Below are 24,239 nucleotides of genomic sequence, written 5' to 3' on the forward strand. Positions count from 1 at the left end.
TATATATATATATATATATATATATATATATATATATGGTATAAAAACAAAAATACTGGTTGAAATGTTTCACGGGATCAGTGTAAATATTTGTCTCTTTTATTAGAAATAAAGCGCAAGTATTTAGCTACATCTCCTATTAATTTTTTATCCCAAACGTTCAGAATGTCTTCATTTTTAAATACATTATGGCTGTTCAATTAGTCTCGTTAACTTAAGTAGATCCGACCCGAATCATGAACATAGTTGTAAAAAATAACCATAATTTATTCCCGATATTTCTAACTCAGAAAGTAATTAGTCTGGCTTGTTAAAATTCTATCTAACACAATTTGTTCATAAACTAAACATACATTCAAATATTCCTTTCAAAATTTTTATTTATAAAATACTGATACAATAATTTTAACAAGTATTTATATTTATTAGTCATAATAATTTTTACATTGAACGTAGAGATTAAAATTTAAAAAAAGAAGTTTTGAATTGTTATAATACTTAATTGTTTAAATAAATAAAAAAAACAAATTATCAACTTAATTATTATTATTGTTTATTTCAAATTTTTCTAAAAAACCCAAATTCTTTTGATCCGTTTTTTATTATTACCCAATTAACTGATAAGTATAGTTAGTAAACAATAAGTTCGATTGATTATATATTATATTATATTGTTTTTATTTTGGTAGTGCGCGGTTGTTGTCAATCATGAAATCAGAATGATGATAAAGGTTATTATTAAATGAATACCTTAAAATATTCATTACAATAGTTTACTATAAACAGTGGTGTTCGGTTCAGTTCATTTGTCATCTTTGTTGTACATGTGTACAACAATCCAACATTGTTGAACTTCACTGATATAAACACACTTTTAAAACCACGTGTGTTTGTTTAAACATTTTTTGTTTATTTGAGATGATGATTTCGTAATTAATTATTTGAACATTCAGTGTTGATTTTTGTTTATTTGTTTTTAAATTGTCCAAAGGTTTGTACAATTTTTTTTAAGTTTTTTATTATTTAGATAAGTTCAAATGTTGCGAATAAAAATTTTTTTTTTTAATTAGAAGGCTTATTTCAAAATTATAACGCAACTCTTTAAGGATGTATGAGCATAGCAATAATGTTTGATTTAAAGGTTCAAAATTTTTGTATAGCCACATATTTACTCAAAGAACATGTGGTTAAAATTTCAGCTTAGGTATCCGTACAATTTTTTAAGAAAAAAATCATTGAAAATCGATATAGAATACTTATTATAGAGAAATCCCAAAAAACGACATATTTTGAAAGTTTTTGATAATTTTCACTTGGAACGAGTGAAAACGAATAAAAAGAAACTTTTTAATAGAAAGTAAACATATTGGCAATGATATAGAAAGGAAAAAAAACCAAGTGTCTTCATTCATAAAAAGGATGTGCGAGAAGGGTAGATTTAGGGTTAAAATTATTTTTATTTTATTTTCACTTTTTATGATGAATTTTATTGAACTCCATAATGCAGACGAAAAATAAGATTAAAATTTTTCGATACTCTCCTTGGTTTTTGAAATACCGAAAGCTGAATAGTCAAAAGATATATTCAATTTTCGATATTTTGAAAACTTCGTCAGATATCGAAAAATTTTATTCTTACTTTTCATCTATATCGTCCAAGTTATGACATAAAAATCTATGGAAATTGAAAAAACTATATTTTTTAAAATTTGTTTACTTGAAATTATTTGATCAAACACGCTTATACATCCTTAAATTGTGGACTTATTTGAATTTTCGCAAAATCAAAAACTTAGCATCTACCAATCATTCACATAAAATTGTGTTAAATAACTGGAAAGTGGTCAACTTTACGAAAAAATAACAAGATATTTTTTTGTTGTTGAGATTAATAAACAAGTAAATTTGGCAATTGTTTAAAAAATTTGCAATCCACATTTCGCCTGGCTAAGGCTTTTCAAAAACTACAAAAAAATTGAAACAAGTGTATCGAACCTACGTTCCCCACCTGTCATCTAACCAGGTCTTAACTCTCAAAAATTTTTTCTGACGAATGCAAACGAAATTTTCTACTCTACATTCTTGCATTACATATCATTGGTTGATTTTATATAATACCTTAACTTGAAATTGATTAATTTTAAATTCATGTGTTATAATTCATTAGTAAACTCTATCAATCTAAACTGGTTTTTAATTTTATTTCATGGGACAAGTCAGTGACCTTTTGATAAGGAAAAAATAAAAAATTTTATTTTTGTTGCAAAAAAAAAAGTTCTGCAAAAAGGAAATTTTGGTAGAAAAAAAAAACTTTTGAAATGAAAGAATTATTTGCGACCGGGTAATGTGGAAATTGAAAAATTAATTTATTAAATTTATATTTATTAAATTTATATAGAGCAGAGACCACAAATAGCGAATTACTTGTATAAAATCAAAAATTTTGAATTGGAATGCGTCTTTGCGGTCTCGCTTAATGTTGCTTAATGGATCATGTGACAAATATTCGTAAAAAAATTAAAGATTTGATTTAATAAAAAAAGAAATTAAATTTAAATAACTTGTTTTATGACAACCACAAAACTTTCAAAACTTTATCTAATTAATATTGAATATATATCTTATTAATATTGAATTATTGATTTTCTCAATATTTTTCATAAAATTTTTTCAATTATCTCTTTAAAGAAATGTGTTTTGGAAAATGAAGGTTCAATTAAAAGTTCAGAATTATTTATTTGCGCTAGCTTCTAATGTAAAATAATAACGATTTTTGTACTTTTTGGTTCAAAATTACTTTATATACTGAGTTTAATCAAAATTGGAGATAAAAAAAATTTTCGATTTTTGCAATTTTTTTAAGGGGTACGTACCCCTTTGAAAAAATCGAGAAAAACGGGAAAAAAATTTTGTTTTGGTATTTGATGAAACTCAGTGGATGGGGTTATTTTGATCCAAAAAGTGTAAAAATCAGGTAAATTTTGGACTTAGAGAAAGTTACAATGTCAGCGAGTTTCATGGGTAAAACTTCATTTCCCAAAAAAGTTAGAGTTCCCCACCAAATAAGGTCAGTTTTAAATATTTTCTATCGTTATAAATGATGTCAATAGCGTAAAATGTTTCTGACCTTATAAACCAAAAGAATTCTGCTTAATGAAATTATATTAAAAATAATTCAGGTACTTGATAATCAATGGACTTGACCACATTGGCTTCTTACCGGTTGTTTTTTTAAATATAAATGTTTATATTGTTATATAAGCGTGTTTTAATAGAATAATAACTTTTACTATTTAATGCATTCTTCTGCAAACTGTGCAAAGTTATCACACCCAAGCGACAATTTTTGGAAAATTATGCCCGCTTATTTAAAATTTAGCCATTCATTAATTTATTTTAATCAAGACTTCACATTCTTGAAATCTATTAGAGCTAGGTTAATTTTGATCACAAATTTGAAAAGTATGATCCAAATTTAGTAGGATTACATACTTGGTTTATCAAAATTGGATAAAATTTCGATATAATAGAGCAAAATTAAATTTTTTGGATTCTGATGACGTCATAAAGTTAAAAAATTTGATTTTTTTGATAATACAGGCAAATTTGATCCGATCTTAATATAATTTTTTTTGAAACCCACTAGCTTTGGGTCAATCTTTTCAGCTGTGACGTAAATTTTTAGCTAGCTATCGCATATATGCTTAATTCCGGGACCAGGACTCCACATTCTTGAAAAATATTAGAGCTAGGTTTATTTTGATCACAAATTTGAAAAGAATGACCCAAATTTAGTAGGATTACATACTTGGTATATCAAAATTGGATAAAATTTCGATATAATAGAGCAAAATAAAATTTTTTGGATTCTGATGACGTCATAAAGCTAAAAAATTTGATTTTTTTGATAACACAGGCAAATTTGATCCGATCTTAATAGAATTTTTTTTGAAACCCACTAACTTTGGGTCAATCTTTTCAGCTGTGACGTAAATTTTTAGCTAGCTATCGCATATATGCTTAATTCCGGGACCAGGACTCCACATTCTTGAAAAATATTAGAGCTAGGTTAATTTTGATCACAAATTTGAAAAGAATGACCCAAATTTAGTAGGATTACATACTTGCGTTATCAAAATTGTCAATATGGTACTTTTTGATACCTATTAATGAACAAAAAAATTAGTTTTGTTAACTGTTTTGGCATTACTCATTAATTGAATTAAATTTTCTAAAAAACTTGCATCTGGGAGTGATAGCATCATACAAGTCTTTTTTTTTACACATGTTTTAAGTTTTCTTAACATATTAATGTGTAAATAATGAACATGATTGTTTTCATTCAATGATAAATAGTCCAAGAACCAAAGGCAAAAATTTTTTTCTCACGAAACCTTTTGAAATTATAATTTTTACATTTTTTTTTGTATATTCTCGAAATTCAAGGCAAGCTGATTCGATGAAAAAAGTTTTAGTTTCATAGGTAACCTACATGTCGGATTTTGGGGTCGTTTTTATTTATTGGACTTCTTTTGGTTTCTTCTCCCAACCAACAAACAAATTATAACTTGCAATAAGGAACATAGTTCCAAAAAAATCAGGCAAAATAAAAAAAAATTGTAAATCTTAACACTTTTTCCAGAAAGATTGAGATTCAGAGGCGGACTTCCTTTTATGCCTTAGTCACTCATGCGCTCAACTTTTCCCGTTTTCGTCTTTTATTTTGTTTTCGTTAATCTCTTGGACTCTCCTTCTAAAATCCTGTTCACTTTTTTTAAATTTTTTCCTAATTATAAATTAATTAAAAAAAAAAAAAAGTGAAAAATTTAGTTTTTTTTTTGGGAGGGCCGGTGTTATTTTTAAACTTGGACTTATGGTCTAAAACAAGAAAAAAAAGTGGTTTGTTTATCATTAATTTAAGCGCAATAATGCGTCATTGTTGATTCTTATTAAATACTTCAAATTTTTGTTGACGCGTTTGACACATTATTAATAATTATGAGCAGTGTAGGATTTTAGTTATTTAATATTTAAGCTGGTAAATAGTTTCGTAGCCACGTGTTCTTATTTTTCAGTAGTTATTTATTATTTACCCACTTATCAATATTTAAATTTTCTTACCTGGCAGTCCTTGAAGACTGGCAGGTAGCAACACTTGAACTTGTCTAATATCTGTCATTTATTTGATATAAAAGACGATTATTGGCACTAACTTCATTAAAATTTACATTAGAACGTTATTCTATAGAATAATTGTTAAAAAAAATTTCTTTCAAAACTCTGTAGACTTACTACCTTCAATTTCCACAGAATTTATTAAGTCACAGTACATATGTCAATCACAGACATTACTTAAGTGTTGATAGCTGTCCTGCATATTTTAATTTTTTAATATTACGTGATGATAAACTAATAAAAATAAATAATCATTTTTCACGGAATTCTTTAAAACAATTTCTTTTAAAAATTAAAAAAATAATATCAAATTGGTTAATACATTTAGAAAGAACTAACTCGACACGTGCGGAAATCCGCTTCCGTATCCCGTGGCTATCCTGTACTCGTGGCTAAAAACAGCAAACAACAAATTTCGTAGAATTTATTAATACAAATTTATTCTTATTAACTCTTGAACGATTGAATTAAAATCGTTCATAGTGACTTAAAACTAATATACTTATACATCGTTATTAGTAATTAATTTTCACAGAAAGTGGTATCAATGTTTTAAGCCTATTGTAATATCCACAAGTACAAAACAGCCTTTAAATAAAAGTTTGTAAAATTAATATTATTTTATATAAGTCTAAAAAATTTGAATGTCAAAATAATATTTATAATATAAAAATAATATTTATTATATTTATAATGACAGTTGTAAAATCCACTTTGAAAGCCAGGAAAAACTAATTTTATTTTTTTTATTGGTATTCAATTTTTCAAAGTTAAAAAGTCATATAGAATTCTGACACTGTTTATTTATTTATTTTTAATGAATAAAATCAAAATTTGGTGGATTGGCTTATTGGATAAATAAATCGATGTTTATTTTTTGTATTGCCTACTTTATCAGTTAAAATTAATTAATATTTTTAGGAAAAAATAATGTATATAAACCTAATTCACTAGGGTAATTTAATTAATCAAATTTTACATTAAAATAACAATTTATATTTATTTCATCTCACAAAATACTTCTAAGTATTCAGAATGATTTAATGTTGTTATTGTTATATAAGTTATGATTCAATTAATTAATTATTGTATAAAATTTAATAATTTTTTAACCATTAGAGATATAATTGAGTAAATGATTAATACAAAGAAATAATTATATGTTTAAATAATAAAATAAATAATAAAGTTCGTTGGTTTTCCAAAGTCATATATTATATAACAATTTTTATTTCGTATTAAAAACTTTTGTTTATTTAATTAATGTTTAAATGAATATAAAAAAAGTTTGTGTTTGTATATTAGGAATTTTTATTTATTTTTATAAATATATAATTATTTGACCTTGTTATTGCAGTTTTGACAATCATGTATAAAAATCAACTGATTTAATTGTAATTATTTTGTGGTTGGTCTTTTTTTTTGTTTAATTTATTATTTGATATCGTTTTCGTTATTTTGATAACAAGGTTAGAGTGTGTTAAAATTAATTTGACTTTTTTGTATTGATCATTATTAACAAGTGAAAATAAATAATTGATTGACTTAATTATTGAAATACCCTGTAAGGACAGTGTTGATTATCAGTATAGTACTTTTAATAAATCAGAAAACTTTAAAAACAATTTTTTCGTAGTATTTCTAGACATTTTTTTACAAAATAAGTCCTCTGTCCCATTTATGAAGAGAGTAACTTTTTATGCCTTGAGTACGCTATAAATATTTCAGCTCGATATATCTTTTCGTTTTGGAGTTAACGTGATGGTGGATCGATAAACGGAAAGGAATCGAAATTTTGTTTGAATCATCAATAACAAACAAATAAATTAATAAACAAATAAAATTTCTAAGCGATTCAAACTTGGAACTAAACTTAATATACTCTGATATATTTCATATGTACAGAGTATTAAACTTATTCATTACTTTATCAATTAAGTATAGGATATAGATTTCACTTTTATCTCATGTTTGTAGGTAAATCCTTAAATGTCTGGTTCAAGATCAAACATAAATAATGCAAAACTTTATTTATAGGCATTACAAAATTTTGTTTGTAGTGTTAGACAGAACTTGCATAACCACCTCAGTGACGGACTTTGACGTCTTGCCGCTCTAGAAAAAATCAAAACATTTAAACGGAAAAACAAGGATCAAATATTTTTTAAAAACTATCAGATTGGTAAAATGTGATTCTACAGAACTGTTGTGTTGATTTAAGGAAATCATTTAACCTTTCGAATGTAAAAATTAGTGACATTGCATTCATCTATTGCTAAGTAGAATCTATTTAATATTTTATTTGTTTAATATGACAATTAATAATTATAAATGCATTATGAATAAGCAATTATGTAATACATGAGTTTTTAGAAATTTTTATTTTAATTCTTATAGGTACTATTATAAAAGCTGAAATAAGTAATACCTAGTTGTGTATTTATTTCTTTTTTAAGTCTTTTAATGTATTTGTCTTCACTCGTGAGAAAAGAACTATTTTTCTCATTTCCGTGCGAAAAATAGTTCATTACCGCACTCAGTGTGGTTCTATCCCTATCTCCTGGTTAGTTTTCGTGAAATTCGTTATATCGATCCACAATACCCCGGTACGTAGGTACCCCTGATGCCCAATTCTGTCGTGATATTTGTTTTCAACGATCCCAAGAACCTCCGAGAAACGAATTTCCCAGAAACTCCAGGAGACGACGGGGATACTATTCACCCTGGGAACCAGGTACCTTGAAGACCAATTTTAACGTAATATTCGTGTTCAACGACCCCAAAACCCTACAGTAACAAGTTTGGAATCATTTTATTTACTATTAACAGATTTGTGAATTTAGTATATTTACGGTTAATTTAAATGCCGAAAACCGTATTCAAATCCGACTTACTGTTCAAATTTTTCCAACTGCAATGCTTCGTTTCTGCGAGTAAACTGTACGTTAACAAGTCTGGTTTAAATTGTCTCTGACTAAAATACTTTTGGAAACAAGGCACTTTTAGCACACAAAAACCCTTAATAGAATTTTCTGGTTGAAAACATGACCTCTATATCAGATGTGGGCGAGTTATTTTAAGTCAAAGTCACCATTTTTATAAGTTTATTGCGTGTCAAAAAGTGTGTCTCTTTATGCAAGTCCGCATTGCTCAAAGAGCAAGAAGCGAGACAGGTATACGACTCTTCTACCTATCTCAGTTTCTCTAATAGTAATAAGAGATAGGTAGAAAAAGAATGTTTTCTCTCTGTCTAACTTGTATTATTGGTTGACACTCGTTAGGGTATCATTGTCTTACTCGTATGTTAGTTACAGAAGTCTGAGTGGCTTCTCTAAGCCACGTTTGCCCATGGATGCTCTATATTGATGCGTAGATACACGAAAGTGAAAAGAACCGTTTAAGATTATACTCATTATTATATAATAATGTTTTATTATCATTTATTCGTCTTATCATTTAAATTTTTAACTATATGATTTATGAACAATATACATTTAATATATTTATAATTCAATTAAAATTCTAATCCTTCGACAAGGTTGAAATCATTATTTTAATTTGTATATATCATCATCGTTAAAAAAGGATCTAATTCTTATTGGTAGTTCAAACATTTTTTACTTCACGTTAATAGTGAATAATAATTGATAAATCAAGTCTTAATTAGTAATTAAAACAAATAATATTAATATTGAAATTAATTAGCAGAGATACAGTTAGAATATTCTGATGTCAACGCAGAAATCAATAGAGACAGGAATCGAATAAAAGGCGATTGAAAAAATGTTTTTTATTTCTAAAACGTTCATATTATTGAAATCGAATAATCGTATCGATATAAAATAGCGACCAAATTAAAAATGACGTTTAACATGGGGTTACGAAGAAAAGGCTGGTCAGGGAAGTTACATTTCCTTGAACCTGGATTTTCCGTTGAATTAGCTTGGCTTTGTATGTGTTTATGATATTTATGTTTCGAATTTGCACCCTCCAGACCATAAATTTCGGTTTTGCCTTCCCATGGACAAAAAACTGGATACTGTGCTAACCGAATAGAATCGTTTTTATAGAAAATTAATTTTACTTTAATTTGCCAAAGGATACTTAGTTTATAAATATTATTTTTGGTCTGACCTTTGTAAGTCATATACACTTACAATCTTCTCTGTTAATGATAATGCAAGCAACCTTAAATTGTTCCGAGATAAGTAAAGGTGGAAGTGCTTCAGGTAATTCATGTTTGCTTAAACTTCACCTCTTATCTTTGTGTTCAGTTCACAACAACACAGCATTTAAAAAATTTTTAAAGATATTTTTTTAATTTTTCGTAGAAATACATAAATACATAAAAAGTGTGTTACACTGCGCAGATAGTAATATTTCATGAATAAAATTTCCATAGTATGTTCAATTTATATGTAAAGGTCATTTTTTTTTAATTTACCTAAATTATATTAATTAATTTATTTATTAAACTTGCATTTTACTGGAAGCACCTAACTATGTAAAATTTTTCTAAAATTAATGTAGGCAATAGCCCATAACAAGTTTATTTCCTTGATATAACACTGCACTAAAATTTAACAAAATTTACACTTTCGATTAGCTTGCATATCCCCTTCGATTTTTAACGTTTTTTTTGCTGTCTACCTTCTATTTATTTCACGGTTACAGCACTGAAAAAAGTCGTTCCTTAATGATGTACGACCGCCAGGGCAATTTTGGATAAAAGGCTTTATTTTTTTATATGAAGTTGGACTAAGTTAAGTCTCTGAATTCTGAGAATTTCTGGAAAATTTTAAGGACGGTGGCTCGATTATTTAAACAAATAAATGACTTCAAAAGTAGGCATATTTAACATTGGTCTTATGAGAAAACGGTAGATCGATGATATGTTTTCATAGATTTACTCAAAATTAGTCGGTGGAAATTAAAAAAAAAACTATTTAAATTAAAGTTAAAACCTTAATAATTTATTGAGAACAAAAAAAACCGTTGTGCTGGGCTAATTAAGGATGTATGAGCACAGTAGTGAAGACACAAATTAAAAAAATATATATTTTCAATTTTGATTAGCTCTAAATGATCCACATTCAAGAATGATTAGTCATTGATCGATGAGAACTAATACTCTCTTATACAATTCAATTCGTATTTTATTCACCTATCTCTTAAAATACATTCGTTCATTTTAGGCACTCTTTTGAGTGATCGTAAAATTCAGCAATAAAATTGGTTTTTCATTCTTGATTAAATCTTGTACATTTGTCTCTTAGCCAATTGTAAATGTCCAGTCATATTTCTATTCTCATGAAATAAGGTGGTCTAATTACGATCCATTAAAATGCAACAAAACTTAATTTAACATCATTCATTTAATAATGTTATGATGCCCACGCAATAATTTAAAATAAAGAAGAATAATAAAAATAGTTCCTTAACATTGTAAATATCTACATATATTGATTAATTAGATACTTAAATATTTCTTAATTATGATTATTAGTATTTACAAAGACATTTTGAACTTTTATTTATTAACTGCATATTTAAAGACATTCACTTAATCATTAAATTGAAGTATAGATATATCTTACTTTTTGTTTTTTTGTTAACTTTTAATCATGCATACGATATTTATTTACATCATGATCTCTTCGATTATCATTGATGTTTTTAATATGATTCATACAACGTAAGCTATATATTGACAAATATCTTGTCTAGTAATCTTAATTAAAGAGAATTGAAAAAAATGCTTTTAAAATGATGGGTGCTTTTTAAAATGATACATACATACTTGAAATTTCGAGTTGCTGCCTTTTGGCGGATCTACTAAACTTCTCTTTACGACTTTTTTTCGAAAGCGCTGCGTTCTCAAGTGAGCTCGATGATGTCATATTTAAACTATCGATCATGACAACTTGATAACTTTAATAACTATTAAACAATAAAATATTTTGTTCGACAAAAATATTGCACCGCTGAGCTTGCGTACGACCTCGAACATTCCGTAATTAAGTATTTTTGCCTTTCAATACATACGTGGTTCATTATTCCCTGCGAAACTGATTTTGAGCATATGCTTATTGACTTTGAAATGGCCAGTAAGCAGGCCTGTAAGTATTCTCAAATAATCCCTTCGAAGTCTTTTTCATAACAGCATTGATCTTGTTTACCCAAGAGTGGTTTGACTTTTGTACCTTCCATTTTTCTATTTTATTTTTATGTATCCTTTTTGGTATCCCAAGAAATGGTTGTGGGTCATTTAACGGGCTGCATGAATCCTCTCTGCTTTCTATTTTCTGGGGGTGATCGATTTTTTTTTATACTTTTACAAAACTGAGAACAGAAAGCTAAAATGCGTGCTTATTTTACATAGCGATAATATTTTTATGTTTACAGTATATTCTAATATCAATTACTAAAATTAAATATTCGAATTTCCAAGGGATTACTTTCAGAATTATGTAATTTTATATACCTATGAAAATAAAACTTTTATATTGGGGAATATTGTATCTATAAACATTAAATTATTATTTATAGTTTGTATCAAAGGTTTTGTGTGATAAATTCGTATAAATCAATTTAAGTTAATTAAAAAAAAAAAATAAAAAACATAATATTAATTAAGATTGGAAATTATCATAAAAATGAAATAATGTCAATTATTTTGTTTATTTTTTATATAATAATATTATTGATTATTTTTATTTAAATTTAAAAGAAGTGATAAATTCATAATTTCTTTAACTTTGAAAATGAAAGTAACTTTGTTTTCAAATTTCTACTTCAAGTCACAAAACGAATGCTATGGCATTCTGCATATTAAGAGGCAAAGCTGCAAAATTCTGATGGTGGGTGCCTTGTACTTTTTGAAATAGTATACATCAAAGTCTTTCTAAAATTACAATTGGTATAGCTTTACAAATCACGTTATTGTTTTAAAAACTCCGATTTACGAACTTCTTATCTCTTCAAGATTAGCAACATAATTTTAAATAGCTTGCATTATATCTTAGAAGGTCCATGGATGGGTTAGCTGATGGAATACGGATTCTGCTGTCATTAATCCAAAAAAAATTTTGTAAACATGTAAACACATGCATTTATAACAATTTAATCATATAAGTCTATAAATTTTCCATTTTTCGTAAAATAAGGAAAAACTATATAAATTTATGATAATTTTAAAGATTTATGTATAATTTTTTTTAGATAATATTTTTGCGTAAAAGTTATTAAATTTACATTGTTTTAAATTTTCCGACATTAAAATTGTTACTTAAATATTTGAATTCAAAATTTAATTTTAATTTTAAACATATTTCTTCTAATTGGTTCGATACAATAAGCTATAGTTAGTGAAAATAACAAATTTTTTGCTTAGTCTTAAACCCATATTTATAAACTATATGAAAAATATCTTTAATACCGTAATTTGCTGACAGTTTCACCAACAATTTAAGGTTTCACCAAATCGACGAGTAATAGATCGGTATCGATTGTAGTCGAAAAAGTATGTTAATTACAAAAAATTTTTATGGATAACTGTTCTTGTGGTGAATTTGAAATTATTTTCGACCTTTTGAGGTACCTACTTGGGTCAAGTTCGTCAATTAATCCGTATTTATTAATTAACTTCTTAGATTCCTTTTTTTGATAGTCTCATTAATTTTTTCGATTATGAAAAACGCATATTCTTCATTGAACTATTAACATAGATAATAATTTAATACTTTAATCACTTAAAGTAATCGGTATAGAGTAGAAGTGGCTACCAATAATAAAATTAGGTCAACGTAGCCCTTTAATTTTGTGTCATTAAAATAGACACAAATTAAATATATAGTGTTGGATATGATCTTTAATACCATAGCAAGAACTTTCTGTATAGTAAAATGAAATATGGTTAAAATTAGTGATTAAAATTTGTTTATGGAACATAAAACTTTTGAATATCTGTAATTATTAGTTGTTCAAAATAATAATATAGAGAAATTATTGTATATGTAAAGAAGAGATAAAGATGTACAAGGCTATAGTTGTCTATATAAAACAATATTATTTTTGCTTGTTTAATTAGCCTCATTTCTCACCTGACGCCATATTTATACTCTCAAGTGCATCGAATTAATTTTTTATCGTCATACCCGTGATCAACGATCCCGAAAATTTTTATTACTATACTTTGCAGGTACATTATCAAAACCAGCATTCGGTCTGTCTTAATGGTAATCTCCTCTTTACGATTATTTTTTATACATGTTGAACATTTGTAAAAATTGAATGGGTAAATTTTGCAAGAGATTTACCTACACAGATACATATGAATAACAAGTGAAAAGAAACAATTGACTGAGTTAATTGTTGAAATACTATGCATAGTCAGTGTTGATTTCTTTATCACATAACACATACAAAAATGTATAGACAGTGTTGATGCGCAATTGTTTGTTTTTTTTGACGTCACGTAAATAACAAAAGATATTCACTTTTAAATACACACACACTCACACTGATATTCCTATATTAATACATACTATAAAATTTGCACCTAATTAACGCCTTCGTGGGTAAACAGTGATGTTTACAAAAAAATGTTTCAAACAAAAGTTGTTTATTTTTTTATAAGGAACATTTTTTACATTTAAACTTTTGTTCTATCTCTAACGGTTTACAAGATGGGTGCTACGGACCCAAGACCCAATTGACCCATGATGCTCATTTACGAACTTGACCTCACTTTTTACGTCCTGAGTACGCTGTAAAAATTTCAGCTCGATATCTTTTTTCGTTTTTGAGTTATCGTGTCCACAGACGGACGGACGGACGGACGGACGGACGGACGGACGGACAACCGGAAATGGACTAATTAGGTGATTTTATGAACAGCTATGACAAAATTTTTTTCCTAGCATCATTATTTTTAAGCGTTACAAACTTGGGACTAAACTTAATATACTATGTATATTTCATATATGCATAGTATAAAAAGCATCGAAGCCGTATCTTCTTTATAATATTTTTTTGATTACTAAAAAAATGTAAAGATTTCATTTACCTTACACTTTATAGATTTCGATTTTCAGGATTAAAAAAATGGGCTTCTACCATGAAGTTGATATATAGAATAAGTAGTATATACAAATTTAATTTAATTAAATGACAAAAGTTTAGGTCAACATAAGTATGAATAAAATTCATAAAATTTATTGGTTTGAGGGCAAAGGTTTATAAAATGCATTTAGAATATTGATGTTTTTAACTGAACCTTATGTTAGTTAAAGAGTTCAATGTTAGAAGTTCATTGCTTTTTAAGAAGTTTATTTTTATAAACATGTTTATATGATTATCGTTTTTACGTTGTTCAAAAGTATATCAATGCCAAATACGAAAAAGACTTTTATATTAAAACAACTTTCGGTTTAAAGAAACATTTTGTATTTTTACAATGAACTATTCCAATGAAAGGAAAACTAATCTTTCAATTTCAACACACTTACCTACATATTTCCATTTTCGAGATATTCAATCATAAAGTTCTGGAAAAAAATCTTAAAATTTTATGATCGTTGTACTCGAAAATGAGAAGTGCTTGACCATATTTGATCTTTGTGGAAGATCAAATATGGTCAAGGTGGAAATATGGTGAGAGCGATGGGAAAATCATTACACCACGTACCATACCATGCATTGTCATCCAAACTAAGCGTGCTTGCAAAATTTTAGCTCAATCGGTTGTCGATAAATGCTTCACAATTGAGTTGCAAGATTCCACCGGGAAAAACATTCATTCATTCATATATTGCAAGTTAAATAAAAGCTTGTAAAAATCTTCAACTATTGATTTGAAAATTTTACAGCATATAGTTGAAAATTCTTTCGAGGTGAAACTTGACTTCTGTCGCATTTTTTTGTCTTTGAAAACAAATTTGCTTCCCTTCCTAATACGCATCCCTTTAATTAATTAATAAGATAAAAAGATAGCACACGTGTATTTCGATGTATCTTTTAAATACGAAACCCTGAAATTTGTAAATAATCATTAAACATAAAATAAAATTAATATCAATTATAAATATTTAGAGGTTTACTTAATTTTATTTAAGTTTATTTTATTTTAAATATGGTAATAAACTATTGTAATGGAGTTTGTATACAATCATTTTAACAATTTCTCAATATATGAACTTGTACCTTTCACAAGACGTAGGAATCCGAAAACCAAAAGATCCGTTTGTCAACCGTGAAACTTCGATAATTAGCTTAAAATAATAAATAATTGTGTGCTGAAAAATTCTAAATGAGAAAAGCACATTTGATTTGGTGTCAAATTTCTGAATAGTTCATCCTAAATATTTTAAAGTGGTAGTTCAAAATGGATTAATTATTGGCTTTTTCTGACATTATCATCAATAATGAAATTGTAGAATTTTCAAAAGTTTTGAATAAATTATTGAAACTTTATACTGACCACGTGAAAGTCTAGGTCATAGCTTTTTGAGAAAAAATATAATTGTTTGGTTTTTTACGGTTTGACAGTTTTTAAGTTTGAATTTCAATTTGTTTAGATGTACATTCTGATTTTTGCAACAACAAAAATTTGTTAGCCCTCAAAATTTTTGTTTGAATTTCAATGCAAGTAGAATTTGAAAATACAAATAATCTATTCGCACCGTGCGTGAGTTTTTTTGAAGGCGTTTCCATGGTAACAATACACTTCTTTAATTATAGAATTGTATGGATGCATATATATTTGTATGGATTGCATTTATGACTTACATTGAAAATTTAATATTATTGTCCCACAAATTTAAATAAATAATTATGATAATTTACATTTGAAAAATAATATTTGTGCAATTTGATTTCTTATTTTCACGATTTTTAATGAATTAAATTTAATTAATTAGTGTTTTTCAATAATTTTAATTTGACATGTTTAATATCATTAACATGTAAAGAATTGCAAATTAGTTATAAAAGCCTCCTTTATCGCCAAAATTTTTCACTGAAAGCGCTGGCACCGATTTTATTGTCCCTACCATGACTACACACACAACGAATAAGGAAAAATTTCGTTTTCTTTTCAATGTACATGTTTGGAAATTAAGTTTTTCTAAAATCGACAAAAATGTTTAATTTTTGAGTATATAATAAAAAAAATTCTTCATTTAGTAAAATATTTAACAAGGTTTTTGAAGCTCTAAACGAGAAGGCCATATTTAAATGAATATCATAATAAACTCGTGTGTTAGACATTTACAGTATTTTTAATTTTTATTAAAGTAATTAAAGTAATTTATTTTTGTGGTTTTATTTGCTTTCAGATTAATACCTAATTCAACACATTCACCATGACATGTGTGGATCATAATTCGAAGATGAAAATGTATGTAACAAGCATATTTTTCATAATTATTGGAATAATATTTACCATAATTGGTATGATATTAGTATTAACATGGCCATCATTATTTGATTACATATTACATAATCAATTATCATTAACACCAGGATCTAAAACATTCAAAATGTGGCAAAAGAATCCAATACCATTATATTTAGATTTTTATTTTTATAATTGGACGAACGCAAATGAATTGAAAAATCCAAATGTGAAGCCTAACTTTGAACAGGTAAATATATACAATTTTTCGTTTGTTGTTAGTCCAGTTACCTTGCTGCTTAAGGGGGGAATGGAGAAGTAGATTGCATCGGATTCGGAATTAAATTTATGCTAACCTTTTTTTAATAATGGTTACCACAGACTTCGAAAGTCAAAATTCTTAATCAACAAAATTTTTGAGCTTTGTTTAATTTGAAACAATATTTTATGACGATTTTCCGAAGCAATAAATTGTCTGAGAGTAATATGTCGAATAATTATTAATAATATTAATACTATTGATATATTCAATAATTATTCGATTATTAATTAATAAAAAAACATAAACAATAAATATATTAAATATATAAAATTAAATTAATTTTTTTTTTGTTTACATTTTTATTTTTATTCCATTTCGTGTTAATTTTTATACCATGCACATATGTAATATGCAAGGTATACTAAGTTTAGTCCCAAGTTTGTAACGCTTAAAAATATTAATGCTATGAACAAAATTTTGGTATAGGTGTTTATAAAATCACCTAATTAGTCCATTTTCGGTTGTCTGTCCGTCTGTCTGCCAACACTATAACTCAAAAACGAAAAAAGATATCAAGCGGAAATGTTTACAGCGTACTCAGGACGTAAGAAGTGAGGTCAAGTTCGTAAATGAGCAGCATAGGTCAATTGGGTCTTGACCTATGGGTCCGTAAGAGCCATTTTGTAAACTGTTATAGATAGAACAAAACTTTAAATGTAAAAAATCTTTCTTATAAAAACTAAACAACTTTTGTTTGAAACATTTTTTCGTAAACATGTTTCGTAAACACTGTTTACTCGTGCGGCCGCAAATTAGGCGTAAATTGTATAGTATGTATTATATGGGGATATCAATTAAGTATGTGTCACATGAATGTATTGTATTATCTGATAGAATAATCAAGACTGTCTATGCATGGTATTTCAACAATTAACTCAGTCAATTGTTTGTTTTCACTTGTTTTATTATTTGTTTCCATTTCACCGGTTAATTTGAAATATTTTTATTTAATGCTAATATTTGTGAATATTTTGTCTAGAGATATTTTGTTGTGGAAATATTTCGTCAAGGAGAAATATTTAGTTAACGCAAGCAATTGAATAAATTCGAATGAAATCTTTTACAATTTTATTATTTTACCATTTATTTTATTATTTTCCATTTCACTTTTCGAAATGAATGGAGCCAAGTTTATTTGACCATACATTTTCATAGTAATTATGCATATGTTAAAATTATATGTCATGCCTTTTCCAAACTAAATCGATTTTGAAAATCATCGCCGGTTTTTTTTTGGGTACGGAGCCCTAAAGTCGCACTTGGTAGCTAAGAACACTCTCCGTCAAATTACCTTTCAAATGATATCAAAAAAATTAAAATCGGTTGATCCATTTAGGCGCTACGATGCCACAGACAGACACACACTCATAGCGGTCAAATTTATAACACCGTTTTTTTTTGTTCGCCATTTCTTCCGAATACAATCTTAGTTTTAATGGATCGAAAATTTCTATTTGGACAATGCAAAGGACACATTTTTGATGCAGTTGTAAAAACAATATATTTATTTACAGATTGGTCCTTATCGTTTTAAAGAGGAAAAATTTAAAGTAAATATAACATGGAATTCAAATGACACCGTTAGTTTTAAGCAACAACGATATTGGTATTTTGTGCCAGAAGAAAGTAATGGCGCATTGGAAGATGTAATTACAACAATTAATGTAGTGGCAGTTGTAAGTCTTTTTTGACAGTGACACTGATTGACGTATACTTACTTCAACAAATTTTATTTATTTTTTTAAAGACAGCAGCTTTTCAAACTCGATATGAAGGATACTTTACACAACAAGGCTTATCATTGACATTATCCGCAATAGCAGATCTTACCGTTGATCGATCAATCAGTCAATTATTATTTGAAGGATACGAAGACCCGTTAATTAATATGGCAAAGACAATGGAAAATTTGCAACATCTAGAAATTCCACCATATGATAAATTTGGTTGGTTTTATGAGGTAAGTGAAAGAAGATAATTATTTAGACTTTAATCCAACCACGAATGGAAGCAATTAGTGTTAAAGTTTTGAAATAATACCTTTTTTTGCATTTGTAAGTACACTAAAGCTTCAATTTCGATTTTGAAGTTTCAATGGCGTTATTAAATAGTGGTACGGCAAGAGTTGCAGAACTCAAATACAAATTATGACGACGAAAGTTATGAAAGTTATAAGTTATATTTTAAATTATTATATCTTCAGTACCTATTAACGATTTTAGAACATAAATAATTCTTATTATTCTGGTGGAAGCGCAGATAATATTCCATACTATTAAAGAATAAAAAACACGCTTTTGTAAATAGGTGAACTAAAAAGTAGAAAATAATTTCCAGAAGTGAAAATAAATATTTTCGTAAAACGACTTTACTTTTATCAGTATCTGTCAATAAAAGTTCTACAATATTTGAAATCTAGTACCCCACGCTTTTTTACCATAAAATGATTTTTTCTTATTACTTCATCACTTTAGTTTTTTTTAACTTATAGAAATTATTTTAATTTTTTACTTCAGATAGTTACAAATATGTGTTATTCAGTTTCTTTAAACTATTATCTATTTTATTTAACACTTCATTTGTATTTTTTAGCGTAATGGTACACGTGATTTTGATGGTGTATTTAATATGGGAACTGGCGAAGAAGATCCAACAGACTTTGGTGTATTGAAGAATTGGAACTTTAACAGCCGCACCAGATTCTATAAAAATGAGTGCAGTATGGTAAATGGTTCTGCTGGAGAATTTTGGCCAATAAATCCAGAACCAACAGAGATTACATTATTTTCAAATGATTTATGCAGAAGTATTACCTATGAATATGAGAAAAATGTGTCTGTTGAAGGTTTAAATGGATATAAATTTACTGCTGGTGATAAACTTATGGATAATGGTACTATGTATCCCGAAAATAAATGTTTTTGTAATGGGGAATGTGTTCCATCTGGTTCAGTAAATGCATCGGCATGTCGTTATGGTGCTCCAGCATTTGTTTCTTTCCCACATTTCTATAATGCTGATTTGTCTTACACAAATAAAATTGAAGGAATGCATCCACAAAAAAAGAAACATAGTTTTTATATTACTTTAGAACCGGTAAGTTATTTACCATTTTATACTTATGGGTGTTAGGCACGTGAAATCGAAGGCAATATATTTAAAGGAAGGCAATAAATCAACCGCAGCGCTGTTATCTTATTTGCAAAAACTTTCTTTAGAATATAACTTCTTTTCAATTGTTTGTTAATGGTAACGTAAATGTCAAAGCGCTGTTTTCCTTTAAAATTTTGCAAAAAATCAAGCGTTTTATTTACCCTTCTAGCAGATACATTCCCGCTTTGGTGGGAAATTTCTCGTTTTAAAAACAAAGAATACCACCCTCACTTATCCTCCCTTTTGTTCACAATTTTATGAATTTTAATTTTTGAAAATGAAAATTTGTTTGCGATTTTCTCGATTTTTTTTAAAGGGGTTACCCACAAAAAAATTGCAAAAAATCGAAAAAAATTTTTCTCCAATCTCCAATTTTGTTAAAACTCAGTATATGAGGTAATTTTGACCCAAAAAGTACAAAAATCGGATGCATTTGTTGACTGGTCGAATAGTTTTCGAGATACGAACTAAAATCGATCCAAATATTGCGATATCTCAGAAACTCTGCATCATCAAAATTACCCCATCCACTTAGTTTCTTATTAATAATATAATAGGGAAAGGGAAAATCAGATTAATTCGTCCATATTGTAGTCAATTTTGGAAAAATAACGTTAATTTAACTCCTCATTTTAGAAAACTGGCATTCCATTAGACGTGGCTGCAAGATTACAAATAAATATTTTATTACAACCATTCGAACATGTAGCGTAAGTTGATTTTTTAATTGATCACAATCAACTGTCCAAACTCAAAAAAACTTTAAATATATTTTCTTTCTTACAGATTATTTAGAAATGTACCAAAATTATTTATACCGGTACTTTGGTTTGAACAAAAGGCAAGAATTTCACCAGATATGGCAAACGATTTAAAACAACTGTTATCGATACCAGAAATTGGATGCTACGTAAATTGGGGAATGCTTTCATTTGGATTACTTATTTTACTTATAGTTATATTAAACTTCTATATTAATTATAAATCAGAAGATAAGGCAGAGAAAATGATTTCTCGTTGGGGTCAAAATGGTACACATAGACAGATGATAAAAACTGGTGAATTACCAACGGCAAATGGTGTAAAATCTGCCAGTATTTACACTGAATGAAGTACAACATAATTTTGATATAATTCCTTTTTAGAAGAGACGAAAAAAAGACATTTCGTTAAAGTTCAAATTTATGATGAAAGACTTAAACCAAAAATAAGATCTGTTTAGAATTATCGTTAAGTTTTTTACTATTCATATTTATTATTAAAAAATTTTGTTAGTACACTTTTTACGATTATCGGTAGTTAACGAATAACATAGAAAGAACTAGTTACTTTTTCTTCCCAATCAGAGAGAACCAAATTCACGTTTTCTCTAAGTGATTCATGGAAACAATTACATAAATATTTACGAATTAAAAAAAATAGAATCGTATTAAGAAAGCTTATTGTGAATTCAGAATTATGTTTTCAAATTCGACTCAATCCCGCCCTCGGGTATTGGGTAAATCAGAAATATGCAATTCATTTGGTCATGAATATGCTTTTGATTACAGACTAGTCAATTCCAAGGTCTATTCAACACAGTTGTAAACAGTGGCTGGTTTAAGAAAAAAGATTCAGGGGTCTAAATTTATAAATAGGGCGGTTTCTTTGTTTTTGTTTTTTAAGGTTCGTTAATCAACTTAGTGCCATCTTGTGGAGCCCTTTCCTACAAATTTTCATTCCACCCCTTTTTTGCTTCTCTTCCTTAACGAGCTTGGTGCCCCTGTATGAAAATTTGCTTTTTACCTCCTTTTAGTAAATGCCCTTCGGACCAATTTTGGTGCCCTCTTTCAATGACCTAATGGGTAACTGCTACTTTGCCATTCCTTAAATGCGCCACTGTTGATAAATTCAAGAGATTGCTGTAGGTGCAATTGTAAAAAATACAATGTATTATAAGTTATATAAAAACAAGTGAAAACAAACAATTGACTGAGTTAATTGTTGAAATACCATGTATAGACAGTGTTGATGACGTCACGTAATTAACAAAAGATATCCACTTTTAAATAGCCACACACACATAAATGATATCCCTATATTAATACATACTAAAAAATTTGCACCTAATTAACGCCCTCGTGGGTAAACAGTGATGTTTACAAAAAAATGTTTCAAACAAAAGTTCTTTATTTTTTTTATAAGGAACATTTTTTACATTTAAACTTTTGTTCTATCTCTAACGGTTTACAAGATGGGTCCTACGGACCCAAGACCCAATTGACCTATGTTGCTCATTTACGAACTCGACCTCACTTTTTACCCCCTGAGTACGCTATAAAAATTTCAGCATGATATTTCTTTTCGTTTTTGAGCTATCGTGTTGACAGACAGACGGACAAACGGACAAACGGATAGACGGACAGACGGACAGACAACCGGCAATGGACTAATTAGGTGATTCTATGAACACCTTTTCCAAAATTTTTTTCGTAGCATCAATATTTTTAAGCGTTACAAACTGGGGACTAAACTTAATATACTATGTATATTTTATATATACGTGGTATAAAAATTTGATTGATGTAAAATTACCTGTTTCTAGGAAAAATTTTCATTTAATTACAAAGTTGCAGGTCCTTCAGGTGGCACGGCCTTGCTCTTGTGTGGCTATACCTTAAATAAGAATTGTTTATATTTTCTTTTAAAGAATGGTAGGTAACATAAAGCTACAGTTTGCAAGCATTTGAAAGGGTGCCTACTCGGTATGCGAGTTAAAATAATTTTTTTTTAAATATTTGAAAATAAAAATATTCAATAATTTTTCTGAATTTATCCTTTATTGGAAAGTTTCTATCTAGATGTACAAATATCATTTTTAGATATCTTCATACAAATGTTATATAATTTACTATCACTAGTCAATATATTTTTAGACAAATCCGAATTTTAATAATTTTTTAAGCAATCTTGTGAGTTTTTATTAGTATACGATAGGAAATACTAATTTTAATTTTTTTTTAAATCATTTTTTTATATTATAAAATATTGTTGTAATATTCGTTCGAAGTTTAAAACGAAAATAAACTGTTAAATAAATCGATTTTGAAGTTTTAATTATTATAATGGAATTTTTACTTTCGTAGAATAATTATAGCCAGTACAGTGAAAGAAGAATTTGTTAATTGTAAAAAATTTCAAATATAATGAATTTTCGATCAAGTTTTCCTGCAAAAGCAGGCAACAATTTTCTTATGAATAGATTCCTTTTAGAATTAATTTCATAAATAGTATCTAGAGTGCACTATTTGTCATAGAAAATACAACTTGGTTTGTTTCATTAATTTTTATAGAGATGTCACTTAATGTATTATTTCAGAATATAAACAGTTACCACCGTAACCATAACACAGATATAAAGAATTGACTGAACGTTCCTATGTAACTGTAAATTTGTATTCGAATGAACTGTAGAAATTAAATTTACTCGAATTATTAACGAAAATATTAAACTTAGCCAAAAGAGTTTAATGTTAAATGATAGTAAACTTCATGTCCGACAACTTTTATTATTAAAAAATTTGGTTTTCCAAATATTAATCGAGAAATTCTTAAAATTAAAAACGATAATTAATGAAGCCCTAACTCGTTAACGTGAGTTGGAAAAAAACCATAGAATTTTTCGTCTTAGAACTTCATTCATTCATTCACTATTTTTTCGCTTTTTCTATTTTTGAAACTCCTTTTATATCTGTCAAGAGAATACCTACTATTTGTCAAACAAACAACAAGCTTGGCAAAAAAGCTGTAACGTCAACAAGTATCAATAAAATCTCAAAGTAAGGTAAAGGAAATTACCTTCAAAAAAATTTGGTCAATGCTTAAGGTAGTACGAGCGCTAAGGCAAGTTTAGAGTTGTGGTTGAAATTATAACTTTGATGGTGAATTTTGAACAAACACCCCCTCCTCCCCGTAAAATTTTCCGAATTGATTTAGACTTTAGACGTATATCCTTAATTTCAAGAAAAAGTGTATAAGAGCCGTAGTGTTTTTCAATTCCCAAGTGGAACGTAATAACATGTGTAATGCTACCTGAAAAACCGTTATTACTTGACTATGTTACAATTGCAAGTCTAACTTCAAGTGCACAGTGTTACATAAAATAGATTAATTTCTAATCTAAAACAATACTAGAAAACTAAATCGTAATATAAT

General features: G+C 27.5%; 1 protein-coding gene across 1 annotated transcript; it reads left to right on the plus strand.

Annotated features, from left to right (window-relative positions):
* Positions 1-783: 783 nt before the first annotated feature.
* Positions 784-22,074, plus strand: LOC123296973 (protein croquemort-like). The gene is made up of 7 exons (XM_044878711.1): positions 784-991; positions 16,512-16,820; positions 18,407-18,568; positions 18,640-18,852; positions 19,485-19,988; positions 20,682-20,755; positions 20,832-22,074. Exons 2-7 carry the CDS (start codon positions 16,539-16,541, stop codon positions 21,154-21,156), a joined length of 1,560 nt encoding a protein of 519 aa, XP_044734646.1. The 5' UTR covers positions 784-991; positions 16,512-16,538; the 3' UTR covers positions 21,157-22,074.
* The last annotated feature ends 2,165 nt before the right edge of the window (positions 22,075-24,239 follow it).

Source organism: Chrysoperla carnea, chromosome 3, assembly GCF_905475395.1.
Source record: "Chrysoperla carnea chromosome 3, inChrCarn1.1, whole genome shotgun sequence".
Taxonomy (NCBI): Eukaryota; Metazoa; Arthropoda; class Insecta; order Neuroptera; family Chrysopidae; genus Chrysoperla; species Chrysoperla carnea.